This window comes from Osmia lignaria, chromosome 14, assembly GCF_051020975.1.
Source record: "Osmia lignaria lignaria isolate PbOS001 chromosome 14, iyOsmLign1, whole genome shotgun sequence".
Lineage (NCBI taxonomy): Eukaryota > Metazoa > Arthropoda > Insecta > Hymenoptera > Megachilidae > Osmia > Osmia lignaria.
The window spans coordinates 4,113,137-4,127,982 of record NC_135045.1 but is presented as its reverse complement, the minus strand read 5'-3'; the positions used below and the strand labels follow the sequence as shown (position 1 = coordinate 4,127,982).

The following is a 14,846-nucleotide window of genomic DNA, read 5'->3' as shown; positions in this document are numbered from 1 at the left end:
TTGAAAGGTACATTCAGATAGAAAGCGTATAAAACAAAACGTATATCAGTGTATTATAATCATGATACATCCCATTAATGAACTTCGAAATTAAAACATTTCGTTATAATCATATATTATATACAATATTTACAATGTCGTACAATGAAACATAATTAAAAACAAATTACAATTACACGGCATTGTAACTGACTGAATTTGGTCCCGTTTCATCAGTAACCATACTTTTCGTTAAGACTCGTTTTCCCATCCCCTGCTTGATTTTGTGGAGGAACCCACATCGAATAATTGTCCGTATAAATGTCCTGATCGTAATTAACTTTTTCTTGCTCTTGTCGCCGTTTCTTCGTTACTTTAACTTCACGCTGCGGTTGCTTTCCCTTTGCTTCTTTTCCTTCGGAAGATTCCTTTACACTATCAGGGGAAGTTTTCGAACTTTCCTCGGTTTCTTTCGGTGAAGCACGTGATGAAATCAATTCGTTATCGTCCTCGCTATCCACTTCCTCTTCAGATTCTGCTTCCGTCCTTGTGTCGTTGGTTGTACTTGGTACGATAGACTTACGATCTACGTGTGCTCGTTGATTCGCTTGTTTTTCCTAGATGATATATCAGAATGTTAAAAAGTGATATTTGTAAAAAAAAAAAAAAAAAATGGAAAATTACCTTTGTACGTCGAATCAAGGAATCTTGAATTTTGTTTACTTCCGACGATCCTTGGGTAACAGTTTCGGTCGCTTTACCGCGATGTGTGATTTGTTCTGTGTTAACGTTGGAAGAAACTAGAGGAGGTAAATTCGCAGGCCGGGTCAAATTTAATAACTTGATTAAACTCGCTTCCTCTTTACGAAGATTCTGTAATTCTACTTTCATCTTAGCAATATCGTTTTTAGTCAAAGAGGAAGAATTCAAGCTGGACATGAAAGCATCCAACGCATCCTCTTCCGGTGCTTCCTTCTCTTTATTACTCGCATTGTGCCAATTTTCAATTGAAGTCGACAATTGCGAGATTCGTTTCGTAACTTGTTTGTGTTTTTCAAGCTAAAAGGACGGTTAAAATAGTGGTTCAACTTATACACGAATACGTCGGTGTTTAATTTGTCTTAAACGAACTTACCAACGAATCATACGTTTCTGCTTTATCCTCTAATTTGCCAGCTAATCGCATCCTCTGTTCTCGTTTCTTCTCGACCGACCCGGTTCTATCGAGGAAGTTGTCTTCATCGGAATCATAATAATCCTCAGCTTCCCAATTCCTTGTTTTCCTTTTCCTCGCCTCTGTTCATTGATAATTAACAAGATCAGTAAAAGAAGTGAATTTACATAAACTTCAACTTACCGTGATTCGCTTGTCTCAACAAGCCGTATTTGTCCAAAATTTTACACGCTTCCAGTGCACACTGCACAACTGCTTCTTTCTTTTTACCCTTGACAACAGCTTCTGCTCTAACGGTATGACCAACGATGTCCTCCATGGGTAGACTAAATATTTTGGGAACGTTAAATAGCGTTAGAAATTCTTTGATATTAAAAATTAAAGCAAAACCACTTACTCTACCCAACATAAAAACTGTCCAATTCCCTTTTCTTCTGTCTGATACTGAAGATCGTATCCTTCCCTTTCGAACCATCCTCGGAGAGTTTTCTTAGGATCGTCTAAGACTAAATCCTCGTCGGTAATGCAAGCATACGGATTTTCTTGTAAATCCGTCTCCTCGTCCGCGTCTTCTCCCATACCCCAATCGATACCATCGCTTTCTTTCTCTTGAGCGGTTCCTTCGAGTTCTTTATTTATTCGTTGTTTCTCCATTTGCAATACTCTCATTTCCTGTAACATTGTTTTTATTTATCATCGCACAGTTACAAGAAAATACGAATAAAATTTGAGAAAGACAGACAAGGAATACCTTTAACTCTGATACACTATATTGTGATTCTTCCTCTTGATCATCCGGAGGTGCTTGTAAAATGTATTTCCTTTGACTGCAACCAAATCTGAGCATATGACCTCCTCGTATTCTTACATAAATATAAGGTTTTATACGATTTCCATTCCAATATGTTCCATGAGTACTTCCTAGATCGTAAATGTAAAAGCCTTTGAAATTTTCCCCATCTTCTCTGGATCTGTATTGTAAAACGGCATGATATCTTGAAATAGTTGGATGAGCAAGCGATACGTGACACGATGGTAACCGTCCAATGATATAAAAACTTTGTTCATTGAGCAAGATTGTCTCTACGATGACTCCAGACTTTAACACTTCCATTTTATACTCCTGTTCTGATTTTCCTCCCCAAGGTGGTTCTTTGTACGGAAAGGGAGGATCTTTTGAGTCTAATTGATCCGGATCACTGCTTTCGGACGAACATTGATTTACCGATACCGACGTTTTGGAAGTTTTACTTACTGGTCGAAAACGTTTCGCATCAATTAACACGGTCGGTTTTTTGAAATTAGGGTCCTCGGACGAATCGGCTGCGTAATTTTCCGTCAATTCCATACTGTGTTCTTTCGACGCGTCGGAAATGCTAGAATCAGTAGTAGACATTTCTTTTTCAATCACTTGACTCTCTTCTTCGGCTTTATCGCCACTTGGACAACTGTCCGACGTTGTTATGTTTTCATTCGATTTTGGCGCTAATTCATCAGCACTTATTTCGACTTCCATCGTTTCTGGATCGCGAGAGTTCGCCGGACAGCGATAAGATCCAAATTAGCTGCGTTAAAACAAGCTGTCGTTGTCAGAAATGCTTTAAAGATTTTTCCAAAACGAATAACACAACGGGAATCTATATGTTTACGTCAAAAACACCGGACACTATACGTTTATGTTCATTGAACTGTGTTGCATCTGACAGCACGCGTTTTAGAAATGGAGTGCGCCATCTGTAACAGTATACGCCCTCTATAGCAATTATAAGTATCAAAAATGACTACCAAAAAGAGTGGACGTGCCTTTGTTCTCGAATTTTCATTATTTTGGAGATCCCAAAATACCCCCAGGTGAAATTAGGTATGTATGTAAATACTTAATTACCCATTTTTTCTATCTATTATTCAATGTGGGTTCCTCACAAAATTAAGCAGAGAATGGGAAAAGAAAAATCAATTTATGAACTTTTATGATTGGATAAAGAAAACAACAGATTGAAAAACATAAAACATTTGTTTCAACTTTATTAAAAGAAACTTATTCTTCGATCAACTTACAAGCATGTGTCGTATTTGAAAAATGCACAATCACGGTAGAAAGATTACAAAGACGCAAAGTATTATTAAAAAATCGTAAGAGAAGATTTTGATAAATGATACCTTTCTATATCGGCACGGAAATGAAAGTTTGGTAAATGATAGTCAATTTACTATTACTTTTCGTTCCGTTGCAGGATGATTTATCACTCGTGGCAAAGGAACGAGGCGGATAGACGTATTTAAGTACATATGTGTGTACGCAAGATGCGACGGGGAATACGAAGAGTTTACTGCTTACCATTAAGCGCACAAAATGTCCTATTCCAATTGCAACGATCCAGGTACAACAAAATTGTAATTATGTACAAATAAGCTATATATACATGCATATGTACATATGTATACACACATATATATGCAGATGTGCACGAGTAAGTACGCAGGGTATATGTAATATGTATACGTGTATACATATGTATATACGTACAACGCAATTACAAACGATAGGAATATCCGGATAACGCTCTAAATTCCAATACGTATCTGTCCAAGTGTGTTAAGTCTGACTCGGGGATTGAGCATCTATTCCCTGAAAAGTTTGTGGTGTTGAGACGTAATACACCGCTCTTATCCTATATCACATTTGTTAATTCGTAAGGCATCCTCCTATTCCTTCCTTTTCTTTCTTTTTTATTTTTCTTTCGTTTCTTTTTTCTCCAGTACCCCTGACCCCCAGCCTTTTTACTTATTTTCAATCTAATCGTCCAGCAGTCAGTCAGTCTTACGAGCAGGCGTACACATACGCTCGTGCCCGGTTCCTCGTCTCCGCTCTCATCACCTCTCCTTTTCGAATATCTTTCCTCTCTCCCTGTTAGGAAACTTAAAAGACACGTATCACGATTTCTGATAACGAGAGATAACGATAAATCGTGACGCTTTGATTTCGGCAAGATAATCACGAACGTATGCAAATGTAACGAGCAAACTGTTGTTTGTTGTCACGTCGCATAGAAATCATTCTACACCATGACGATCAAGGAGTTTGCTTATCTCAATCTACCACCGTTGTTTTCTCGGTAATCTCGTTGTTTATCGTCGGTGGTCCAGACACCATGATCTTCTCCTTCATGTATTGGTAATTTTTTAGTCGAGAAACCGCATAATCCTGTGTGGATAAATAAAGAGAAACGTAAACCGTGATCTAGATAATTAGCGAATAACGATGGACTTACCCAGTATCCGAATGGGATCTCGGAGAGTTTTGCATTGACGATACTCCACAGGCCCCAGAATAAGTGACTAGCCAAAGAAAATATCTTGATTTCCATCATGATTCGCTCCTCTTCTGACGGTCCTTCTTTGCCCATCGTTTTCAAGTAACTTCTTACAAAGTTGAGCTGTCGAAAGAATGGAATTGTTAAACGGGCAACAAAATTTCGGCGGGAAGATTGAATAGAATCGAATTAACTTAAATAAAAAGATACTTGAAAAGATAGAAAAGTGGTATATACATGGTTTCTGTACGTAGTACGAACATATATAAACAGGTTATATATGCCGGTACGTACTGTACACGAATAAAAGTTGGTGCGCTGTTACGCGCGCATGCGCGAATCATACGCGAACAAAATTAAGTAAACGAAAAAAAAAATTAAAAAATTAAAAAAAATTAAAAAAAAAAAAAAAAAAAACAAATTATGTTGTTCCGTAAAAGGGTAAGAAACATGAAAATAATTAAAGAATTCGTTATAACGCGAGAATGATGTTATGCAGATTAGAAGGTATGCGCGTAGGTGGAAAAAATGTAAACGAGTCAATAAGAACGTGATCGATCGGATTTGTAAAATCACGCGTTCACGAGGGATACTTGAAAGTGTGTACTTAGATAAATCGGTAAATGGATAAATTGAACGCGATGAGGAAAGTGTCTTAATTGGAAATAACGCGATTTTACCACCCATATAAGACACTGTACATTTATCGAGCAATGTAGATTATGGATCGACTATCGAGAGTGCGTGTAGAGGTACTCTAGAGTCGTAGATGCGCAGGTACGGGACTGATGTTGCAAAGGTGGGTGATGGCACCGGTGTCATTCTGGTTCCACAACGGTACGGTGCGAGACAGGATCCATCGCACTGGCGGATAGATATTGCCGTCCATTATTCCGATTAGCCGATCGCAGGCATCAGCCTTGTCTCACCGAATCGTGGTCCTGTGAAACTAATATATACACACGCAGCACACGCCAACCAGTCCTCGATCTGCACTCGATAATTCTCGAATTCGCAGTACCGAGTACACACAGCTACGTATGCGTGTTTTTGCGCGCCATCGCATACGATCGAACTTGGTCTTGCGCTTTGAATTTTGCAACTTTTACACGAGCTGGTCAAAAACGGGACTATATATATATATATATAATTGTAAGAAAGATCTGGAAATAGGTGTGTAAGAGTGAGGCATTAGGGGGGAAGGAGAGGGCATCGATAAAACAGCGAAATTCAAACGCGCGAGTTACCACTAATTATAAGTATACGATTGTTTCGATTCGACGTAAATCGTGAAAAGTGGACGTTTCTTCGTCGAGTGTTTTCTAATGGAAAAAGTAATCATGGTAAAACGCGTATCGATGAATTCGTGATCGTCGCAAGCGAAAAATAACGAACCCGCGTAAAAGCGTACCGACATGAGGTAATGTAGAGTGGGAAAGTAACTTCCTTCGAAAGAGGGAAGAGGGCGCTCGCGACACCTCAGTTCTCCGTCTTTAACATTTTCATACCTTAACACGTGAGTCGTGGATTATCCTTTTGAACACGTTTCAACTAAAATTTAGTGATTTTATGAGGTTAAAAGAGTCACCGATCGCGCGATAATACGCGTACTGGAACAGGGCCGTATACCTGGGTCGGTTGGAATCAAATCGGGCCGATTCGTCGAGGGCGCAAGACAAGTTGCACGAGATATAATGAAGGACAATATAATGCGACGATTCTTACTCTTACCTCTTTTCCTACGAATACTTTTTTAAGGGTCGTAGTTCTCCGACACTTACCTTATGTTCTTTCGTAGGACCAGATCCTGTGCGTTCGTGAAAGAAAGGATATTCCGCTGCCGTATAATCGTACTGCCACTCGACGAAATGATTCGCTATGTCGAATCCTCGATAATTATAGGAACAGTATTCAAAGTCGATAAGAACCAGTTCCGGTTTCCGTGTGTTTTGTCGTAGCAGTATGTTACCCTCTTGCATATCGTTGTGACAAAACACGACGGGATATTTTTGTTGCTTTACGAGAAACCTGTGAATTGACAATAACAAAAACAAACTTGTAAAGTGTTATCTATCAGCGACAACGATAAGAATGTAAAAAGCGAGACAAATGACGAGTCTCACCTGAACCAAGCGATCTCATGGCCCAAGTCGATCGCCCGTATCGCGTTTACGTTCTTCAGGTGTCGCGCGTCTATATCTTCTGTATTTTCCAGGATATCGGTAGCCGTGTCCAGCCATTTGGCCATGGTGTCCCAAAGCCAAGTGGGTTCCTTGCTTATCGGGACTTGCATCATATGAATCTGAGCCATTTTCTCGGCGATCATCGAGCTCAATGTAGGATCGGCCAACTCCTTGGTGAGCAACGGTCTAGCAGGTATGTATTCTTCGATTCGGCCGCCTGGAAATATGCCGTGTAACTTTGGTCCGAGCCGCCTTTCCGACAGCAACGTAAAAATCACCGATTCCGTGATCAATCCTTCCAGAGCTCTTTCGCCGTGTATTTGACCGTACAGCCTTAACAAAACTTGGCGTGGTTCGCCTCGAATCGGGACCGTTCCGTCGGGTAACTGAACGTTGTACAGCCAGTTGCTGAGGCCGCCGCTGCGAGAACAAGCGTTTAATTTTGTTTTAACTTAAATTAGACTGCTTTCGTTGTGTACGAAAGTCGAACGCGATTATCGTTGCGAGACGGTGCCTTGTAACGGTAACGTATCGAAAACAACGCTGTCAGCAACGAACGACAGAAATACCATCGCAGCACACTAACCTGATACGTTTCAGTGTAATGTTCTCCGCGGTAACGTGCTTCCATACCCCGTGAAGGTAGTCTCGACATATGCGCGCTGCCATTTCCCGCATCTCTGGGTTCTCTTCGGACATCTAACGTAGAAAACACAGTACAAAAAGTTCGATGAACGTTAGGAAAATACGTGGCGCGAAAAAGGAGTTTGATAACCCGTTCGATCCTCGATCCTTTATTTATATATTTCTTCAACCCTTAGTTCTGCTAAGGCTTCTGATCAGTTTTTCGTATATTCAAAGCCGGCCAAAGCCGCTTTACGCGTTAATTGTAGTCAAGGTCAAGAGCCCAGCCGAAGCCGATTATTTGGAGAACACTTTCACCCGTTATCCTTTGATTTTTTCTAATGGTTCCACGATCAGATTCAATTTATTCAGCGTTATCCGTCGTACGGATAACGCGGATTCGCGTTTTACGGGAATTCCATTAGACGAATCGTTTCGATTCACCGGTTCAGCGCTGATTTTCTTCTCTGTTCTTCGTTCTACCAGCCATCGGCCGAGAAACGTATCATAAAACACCCTACGGACGCGTTTTCATTGAAAAATATGAAACAGCGAAATGCGACTTTCGACAGAGGTGAAAATGTGCTCGTTCGTGGACGTGGGAACGCGTCGTGAACTATAGTCTGGTTCGCCGCAACGATTTGCCCTGGTTAGAAGACTTGCGCGAAAATAACGATCGATATTTTGTCCTGCGTATAACGCGATCCTTTCTCCGCGCGATCATCCTACGGAACCTCGAGCATGGAAAACATTTTTCCCGACCAAAGCCGTTCGTCAGGATCGATAAACGTTTTGAAAGCGTTTTTAAAAACATATCGTTCAACGCGAATCTGTTTATTCGCTTATTTACGTTTTATTACACGATACGTGTTGTGTCACGTATCTATACAAGTTATTGCAATGCGTCAACCTCGTGATGAGTAAATCGAGCGAATCCCCTCGTTCCCTCTTGTTTGCAGCATCGTTGTTAATCGGTTCGAGGAAAATCGTCCCACCGCCCTTTAATTCCTCCTCCGATGACTCATCGCATCAATCGTTTTTCTTATTCTTCCACGGTCGGTAAATATTGATCTTACGATAAATGTGACCATGATCGGAATTTCAAAACAAGAATTATTCGAATATAAGAAATCGTAATGAAAGAGAAAAAATAACGCAGTGAAAACAATTTAGAGTATTCGATCTCGAAAATATTTCTTGTAATTAACTGTTTTCGATTACATAATCGTGGATGTGATCACTCGAGAACCGAGATAATGGAATTAACGTCGCGATCTTGATAGTGCAATTACGCGAAATCTAGGGATTAATGGGGAAACTTATGCTTCTCGAGTTAAGTTTCTGTAAAAAGTGTTCCATGAAAACAGATGCTAATAACCAACTATTACGGTTAATCCGTTTATCGCTTCTGTTCGGGAAAAAGTTCCACGACCAAAAATTCCGTCGTTTGAACCTTCGAATGTTCGACTTTGAACGTTTCTTGAGGAAAGACGAACGAACCGTTTAATAGGATTTATCAATGGCCAATTAGCGAATTCGCTGATCCTCCCTCGCCTAGTAATCGATGCAACCAGACGTTCTTTCGTGTGGAGAACGAGTTTAAAATTGCTTCGAATGGTAACCTACTTTTCGAGCCTACTTTTCGTTCGAGAAACACGCGTCGGTTTAATTTTAAGAACAATGTCGAGCACCGTTGACAAAGCATCAAGGACAAATTTTAATTTCAAAGCAACGCAATCCCCTTATCGCGGAACGACCGATCGGACATGAGCAAATCTTCTTCCCTGATAATAAAATTCTTTCAAAAGGTGTAATGTTGATTCACTCGATTTCACCTATGATTCTTTGAAACATGAAAATACTTTGAAAAATGAATATTATTTATCAATGCTAACAACAGGAAATTATGCGATCGTGGCTCCGAAGGTTGTACTGTATCGGAGATAGAACCTGCGACAAACAATAATGTCGCTCTTGTGCAATGTGACGCGCGACCACCTCCGATCGATACAAAATTCGATACACGGTTATCGACAAACTGCTCGTTTATCCTTTCTCTTCTTACGCCGTATTCTAACACACGATATTTCGCTCCTTTCCGTTACCTTGTTATTCGTCTAGTTGGCAAAAAATACCCGACTGTGTGCGACTGCATATGTTTAGTACTTTTTTCTTTATTTTTATCACAAAATGCATATTAGCTAATCGACCTGCTACCTGCTATTAAATGATTTTTAAAAAAATTTACTACATTAGAATAACAGTTTTTTTATGTCGCTTTAACAATTTACACGTATATGCTGATAACACGCGTATCGCTGGTTCGATTTTATGGCGGGGGTTTATAAATAGAACGGTTCGCGTACGTACACTGCACCAATTACAGAAACCAAGTGTTTCGTTTACGTCTGAAAAATATGTAAACGTGTATCGACTGTTGTTCAAATTTTCTCTTAGTGAATGGTATATAAAAAATTTCTTTCGGATCGAGGATGGATCGTAGAAGAACGATTTTGGAAAATCAAATTTTTCAGATCTGAAATTCGTTTATTAGATGGAAATGCATTCGCATGGACGCGCAGCTTCGATTGATATCGACGCGACGCGTCGAATTTAGACGTCGCAGAAATATCGTATTTTATGAAAAGCCTTACTTATATACATATATATATACACATATACATAATTACGGTGTACACACCTTGTTTCCTAGACCCATTTTAACAGCTGTACTTTGCAAAACTGCTGCCGTAGATAATTGTTGCGCGAACCGAAGGTTCTCCTGCTTTTACTTTCGAGTAGTTTTCAACGTAGCTCTGGTAAGCGGTTTCGGGCGTCCTCCACTTGCTTTTTAGGCTTCCCTTTTCGACGCTTCTTCTGAACCGTTTCTTCTCGTATATGCGCGTCGGGTTCGAGGTTAGAATAGCCGTGGCCAATGCTTCGGATGATTTTAAATAGAAAAGGTTCGTCCCGCAAACGTAGAATTATTGAAAATTCCACCGATGGTCCAAACGTAGATTCGTATTCGATTTCAACGACTGACTCACCGCTATTCTTTTCTGCCACGTATAAAACCTTATTCCGCTCTCAATTATTTTCAATTTTTCTTCTATTATTATTATAGTTGTTCACGTAAATCAAACGCAAGAGAAAAAATGAAACGAACGAACGAACTGAAAGGAGGAAAGGTATCGTTCGAACGACTGCTAATAATCACTGTTCAACGGAACAAGTTTCTCTTGGTATTCACCAGTACTGCACCAAAAAAAAAAAAAAAAAAACGTGATTCGCTAATACTTTTTGTGCGATTCTAATTGCAAAAACCCTAAAAATTGTTGAAAGATACAAACAAAGGAGTTCGTGTGTGTACCCCGAATGGTATTCGTGCACAAAATGACACAAATGTGCGACACAATTCAGGGAAAGAGTTCCAACACGTAACATGGACGAACCAATCGACGCTTAGATCGACCCCACTTTTCTTTCCTGTTTCACCGACGACAGCGCCGTTATGCCTTAACCAACGCTGTTAACTACCACCTTCCTTATTGTGCACCTCTCTATGTATGCGTATTTATATATGCAATATTGTATACATATGCACAGGAAGTGGCTGGTACACGGATATGAGTACGCGCGCAAATGTAAACTCAATCGCGAAATTAGTGTTATCTACACGTCTACAGTACAATTGGAGGTTTAATCTACAAATTTTCGTCGTACAAATAAAAGTGCTACCCTGATGGAGAAGACTAGGTAAGATTTTTATCCGAAACTTTATTCTCCTGCGACTTATTTCCTTTAATAACCTAATAGAAAACAATATACAAATTTAAACGGGGGTTTTTTTCCATGCGACTCTAAACACATGAAAGCAAATAAGAATAATGACGAACGTAGGAAAACATGAAACGATGTAAGTATTACGCTTGCGCATATTTACAATGACGCATCAACGGATGGAATATTTCTAAGAAACTAATCACGCTGCTATCAACGATTAGACGTTTTTCAAAATTACGCGGTACACAATGCTCTTCCTAAGGCTATTCAACTATGACCATGGGAAACGAACGTGCAACCGTTATCTCGAGTAGCAACTTAACGAGGTCATATCAAAGACAAACCACGATAACGAGTCGTTATTAATTAGTTAAGGTGCAGAATAATTAACGATTGAATTTTATTCGATCCATGAATTTTTAATTTACTTATCCTGTTATCATTTTTTTTTTTACTTGTAAAGAACTTGAATGAAATGTCGATTAGACGATTGTATCAGATAAAGGAATTCTTCCGTTACATATTAATATGTTTGCGATTAATACGTTTCAGATAAGAAATGAAAAAAATTAGGTGAAACATGTGCTCGCTCGTTCTTTCTCTAATTCTTTATTTATATGTTTTACAATTCGTATTCGATCCATCACAATTATCGCTCTATGATTGGACGAATCGATGAAAGAAAAATGATGGAACGTAGAGTGGTACAGAATCGTTCCATACATCGGATGTATGTATTTCACGCGCCTCGTAGTCAGATGTCAACGAAGGACGAGAGACTGTGACTTTCAGCTGTTTTCAATAACGTTGTTCTACGAGTGTAACGTTGCTTTTCACATCAGCATGCAGCTTACTCGTTGCGTTGCGATAATAATTCTTCGTTTGCTCGGGTAAGATTAGTCGCGTCGGTGTTTAGCTTCTATGGATAAATGATAAGAGTGGAAGCATCGTGAACGATCTGTCGAATTGTGTTCATCATTTCAATAACTTATACATATGTATTTAATGAATAACACTGATCTTAATCGACGAAAGCGTTTACGATTTCGTAATACGAATTTGACTATCAAAAAGAAGTTATTACCGAAAGATAACCGCGGTTTATGGCGTACACCTGTTCTATTATATCTATCTAAAATCTAGATTACAGATGGACATAAAGTTCTTACGTAACAAACAAAACAAGCATACCATGATTTTGAGAAATTACTGATTACGCGTGTGCGTCCACTTTTACTATCATTGTTTCAGTGATTTTATCAAAGATTCGTTTCATCCGGGCTTTTGCGTCTGTTTTTTGTTTGTTGGTTAGATCGATGGTAGCGGCGAGTTGCGAGGGATCGATAACAGTCGCGAAATGGGGATCGATCGAGGGTCGAAGCATAGAAAAATACACGTTAAAAAATAAATCGGGTCAAGAGGTGGATATCGTAACGTACGGTGCAACGATAACGTCAGTTAGAACGCCGGATAAACATGGTAACATCGCAGACGTTGTTCTGGGCTATGATAACATAGAAGGTATCGTTTGATTTTTTTTCTAAACAATGGCCTTTGCGCTTTCCGTTCTTTGACACCCAATCGAATTGAGCAAACATCTTTGTTTATTTACCCGCATGCTAATTCAGCTATTTTCTTTTTTTTTCTCAGGATACTTGTCAAAAGACAACCTGTACTTTGGTGCGACCGTAGGAAGAGTCGCGAACCGTATAGGAGGGGCAGAGTTCGTTCTAAACGGAAAGATATATCGTTTGGCTAAGAACGCAGGAGAGAACAGCCTTCACGGTGGTTTCAAGGGTTGGAATTCGAAAATATGGAACGCTACGATCCAAGGCGACCGTCTGGTGCTTTCCTTGTTGTCCGAGGACGGCGACGAAGGTTATCCCGGTGCTGCCATAGCCTCGGTTACCTTCCAGCTAACCACCGATGGAGAATTCCGCATCGAGATGAAAGCTTTCGTTACTAAACCAACGCCTGTCAACTTGACTAATCATAGTTACTTCAATTTGGCTGGCCATGTTCGTAAACACGCCTGTTTATCCGTCTCTTTACCTTCGTGCCAAATATTTAACAGAAGGACGAAGAATTTCATTGACACTCGTACGCATTATTTTCTGATCGTGATTTCATTTCAGAATACTAATTCGAGCGAACTGTACAAACATCGATTCACCTTGAATGCGGATCGTTGGACGGTCACTGATGCTGAAAGCATTCCAACCGGCGAAATTCGATCGGTCGAAGGTTCCCTCATGGATCTTAGAAACTCGACTACGCTTGGAGATGTGATCGATAAATTACCGGCTGGTGGTTACGATTATAATTTTTGCGTAACGAGCGCTAATTCGAATGAAAAGAATCTGGTAGCCAAAGTTGAACATCCGGCTTCTGGCAGACGCTTGGAGGTTTTCTCGAATCAACCAGGTGTACAGTTTTACACGGCTAATTTTCTACCCGCACCGGGTACCGTGGGTGTTCAAGGCAAAAACGGAAGCGCGTATTTTAAACATGCAGCGTTTTGTTTAGAAACGCAAAACTATCCGGACGCTGTCCATCATGTAAGTATCAATACGTGTGCGATCAAATTGCTTTCTACTCTTTGTTTCGGATTTGAAAGAGTTGAGAATTCGTCATTATTTTCTATTCAATTCATATCTTTTTTATATAACTGTTTACAGGAAAACTTCCCAAATAGCATTCTCGAACCTGGGCAAATTTATCTCCATACAGTTGTCTATAAGTTTGGAGTTGTAGCTTAAATCAAGCTATTGGGAAGCAGGTCGTCGACCGATCTTTGATAAAAACATTATTATAATAATGTGATACTAAGTTGGTCTACAATCAACGTTTATACATTTGAAATACATGTCTCGAATTATATTCCAACACTTAGGGGCTATATCTTCTGGCAACACGTTTCGTTCTAATCTCGGCTTAAATACTACTTAAATTATACGGACAATGAAGGAGGAAGATTAAATTCCAATGGATTGTGGCGTTTTTTGTCGGTTGTCGAATCTATATCGTCCAATAACCTTTCTTCGCGTTGCTCCGTCACTGATTTAGTCGAGGGTGTGTATCGATTGGATATTAGCCCTTCTATAAAATATCCAAGAATGCCAAGAGGTAGGGCTAAGATTATTCGTACAGTTGGAAATTTAGTTACTATTCTGCTCAACACTGGCCACATCATCTGAAATTAAAGTAGACAGCGCGTAAACCTTATCCTTTTTGGTTTTAATATTGACATATATAACAAAAATTTTTGTTTAAACAGAAAGAACTGCAGCCTCCTCAGATTTTCGTTGATAGTAAACGTTTGTTCTTTTTTATTTACCCTCTGTACCTTACGATTCATATTTCACAAAAATAATCTCATGCAACACATAACGTTTTATGAAAGTTAGGTTAGAATAACCTACGTTGCACAATCGTTAAAAATTACAGTGACCGACTCGTAATTCGTTATACATATTATTACTATTATACGTCTGTACGATATTTATCGCATTTACACTAGGTACATGGCTGTTTCAAACGTAGCACCATCATTTACCTTGTATCGATGGTAACGATCAGATCCAGTGTCTATGTCTATACCGCAGTTCACCAGAGTCCATAACTGTGAAAAGACCAGTTTTTGTTCTTCGCGCATCTCCAGTGCGCATCTTCGCCCTGATTGGCGATACTTCCAAACAAAGTGGAAAGCGATTAGCAGAGAGCTCGCTGCGTTCCCCCACCATCTTCCAACCTGCGCGTCGCAGTTATGGACTCTGGTGAACTGCGGTA

At 39.7% G+C, this 14,846-nt stretch overlaps 4 protein-coding genes across 9 annotated transcripts; 1 reads left to right on the top strand and 3 right to left on the bottom strand.

Moving 5' to 3' along the window:
* Window positions 1–65: 65 nt before the first annotated feature.
* LOC117607432 (kanadaptin) lies at window positions 66–3,011 on the bottom strand. The gene is made up of 6 exons (XM_034331121.2): window positions 1,905–3,011; window positions 1,551–1,825; window positions 1,337–1,479; window positions 1,115–1,275; window positions 664–1,038; window positions 66–596 (listed from the first exon to the last, which is right to left on the bottom strand). The coding sequence occupies exons 1-6, from the start codon at window positions 2,667–2,669 to the stop codon at window positions 213–215; spliced, it is 2,103 nt and encodes a 700-aa protein (XP_034187012.2). The 5' UTR covers window positions 2,670–3,011; the 3' UTR covers window positions 66–212.
* A 137-nt stretch (window positions 3,012–3,148) lies between these two features.
* On the bottom strand, window positions 3,149–10,660 carry LOC117607441 (choline/ethanolamine kinase). The gene is made up of 6 exons (XM_034331139.2): window positions 9,976–10,660; window positions 7,237–7,349; window positions 6,591–7,070; window positions 6,249–6,495; window positions 4,426–4,590; window positions 3,149–4,358 (listed from the first exon to the last, which is right to left on the bottom strand). The coding sequence occupies exons 1-6, from the start codon at window positions 9,991–9,993 to the stop codon at window positions 4,245–4,247; spliced, it is 1,137 nt and encodes a 378-aa protein (XP_034187030.1). The 5' UTR covers window positions 9,994–10,660; the 3' UTR covers window positions 3,149–4,244.
* A 185-nt stretch (window positions 10,661–10,845) lies between these two features.
* LOC117607434 (galactose mutarotase) lies at window positions 10,846–13,945 on the top strand. Of its 6 annotated transcripts, XM_034331129.2 has the most exons (5): window positions 11,790–11,947; window positions 12,370–12,578; window positions 12,708–13,075; window positions 13,193–13,615; window positions 13,736–13,945. In XM_034331129.2, exons 1-5 carry the CDS (start codon window positions 11,790–11,792, stop codon window positions 13,814–13,816), a joined length of 1,239 nt encoding a protein of 412 aa, XP_034187020.2. In that variant the 3' UTR covers window positions 13,817–13,945. The 6 variants fall into 6 exon arrangements, with proteins under 6 accessions (XP_034187019.2, XP_034187018.2, XP_034187020.2 ...); XM_034331125.2 differs by having other exon boundaries at window positions 13,193–13,945; XM_034331126.2 differs by having other exon boundaries at window positions 12,708–13,615.
* A 62-nt stretch (window positions 13,946–14,007) lies between these two features.
* On the bottom strand, window positions 14,008–14,841 carry LOC117607452 (uncharacterized). Its single transcript, XM_034331158.2, has 2 exons — window positions 14,614–14,841; window positions 14,008–14,250 (listed from the first exon to the last, which is right to left on the bottom strand). The coding sequence occupies exons 1-2, from the start codon at window positions 14,710–14,712 to the stop codon at window positions 14,008–14,010; spliced, it is 342 nt and encodes a 113-aa protein (XP_034187049.1). The 5' UTR covers window positions 14,713–14,841.
* Window positions 14,842–14,846: the final 5 nt, after the last annotated feature.

Bases quoted from the DNA above. Each gene is read 5' to 3' on its own strand.
- LOC117607452 (XM_034331158.2), bottom strand. From the start codon at position 14,712: ATGCGCGAAGAACAAAAACTGGTCTTTTCACAGTTATGGACTCTGGTG. The intron at 14,251-14,613 runs GTAAATGATGGT...CTTTAATTTCAG, and splicing joins ATCGTTACCATCGATACAAG to ATGATGTGGCCAGTGTTGAG.
- LOC117607441 (XM_034331139.2), bottom strand. The intron at 7,071-7,236 runs GTTAGTGTGCTG...TTGTTCTCGCAG, and splicing joins ATTACACTGAAACGTATCAG to CGGCGGCCTCAGCAACTGGC. The intron at 6,496-6,590 runs GTGAGACTCGTC...GTCAATTCACAG, and splicing joins CATGAGATCGCTTGGTTCAG to GTTTCTCGTAAAGCAACAAA.
- LOC117607432 (XM_034331121.2), bottom strand. From the start codon at position 2,669: ATGGAAGTCGAAATAAGTGCTGATGAATTAGCGCCAAAATCGAATGAA. The intron at 1,480-1,550 runs GTAAGTGGTTTT...CAAAATATTTAG, and splicing joins CAGTTTTTATGTTGGGTAGA to TCTACCCATGGAGGACATCG. The intron at 1,276-1,336 runs GTAAGTTGAAGT...ATCAATGAACAG, and splicing joins GTTGAGACAAGCGAATCACG to AGGCGAGGAAAAGGAAAACA.
- LOC117607434 (XM_034331124.2), top strand. From the start codon at position 11,790: ATGTATTTCACGCGCCTCGTAGTCAGATGTCAACGAAGGACGAGAGAC. The intron at 11,948-12,369 runs GTAAGATTAGTC...TTTGTTGGTTAG, and splicing joins ATAATTCTTCGTTTGCTCGG to ATCGATGGTAGCGGCGAGTT. The intron at 12,579-12,707 runs GTATCGTTTGAT...TTTTTTTCTCAG, and splicing joins GGGCTATGATAACATAGAAG to GATACTTGTCAAAAGACAAC.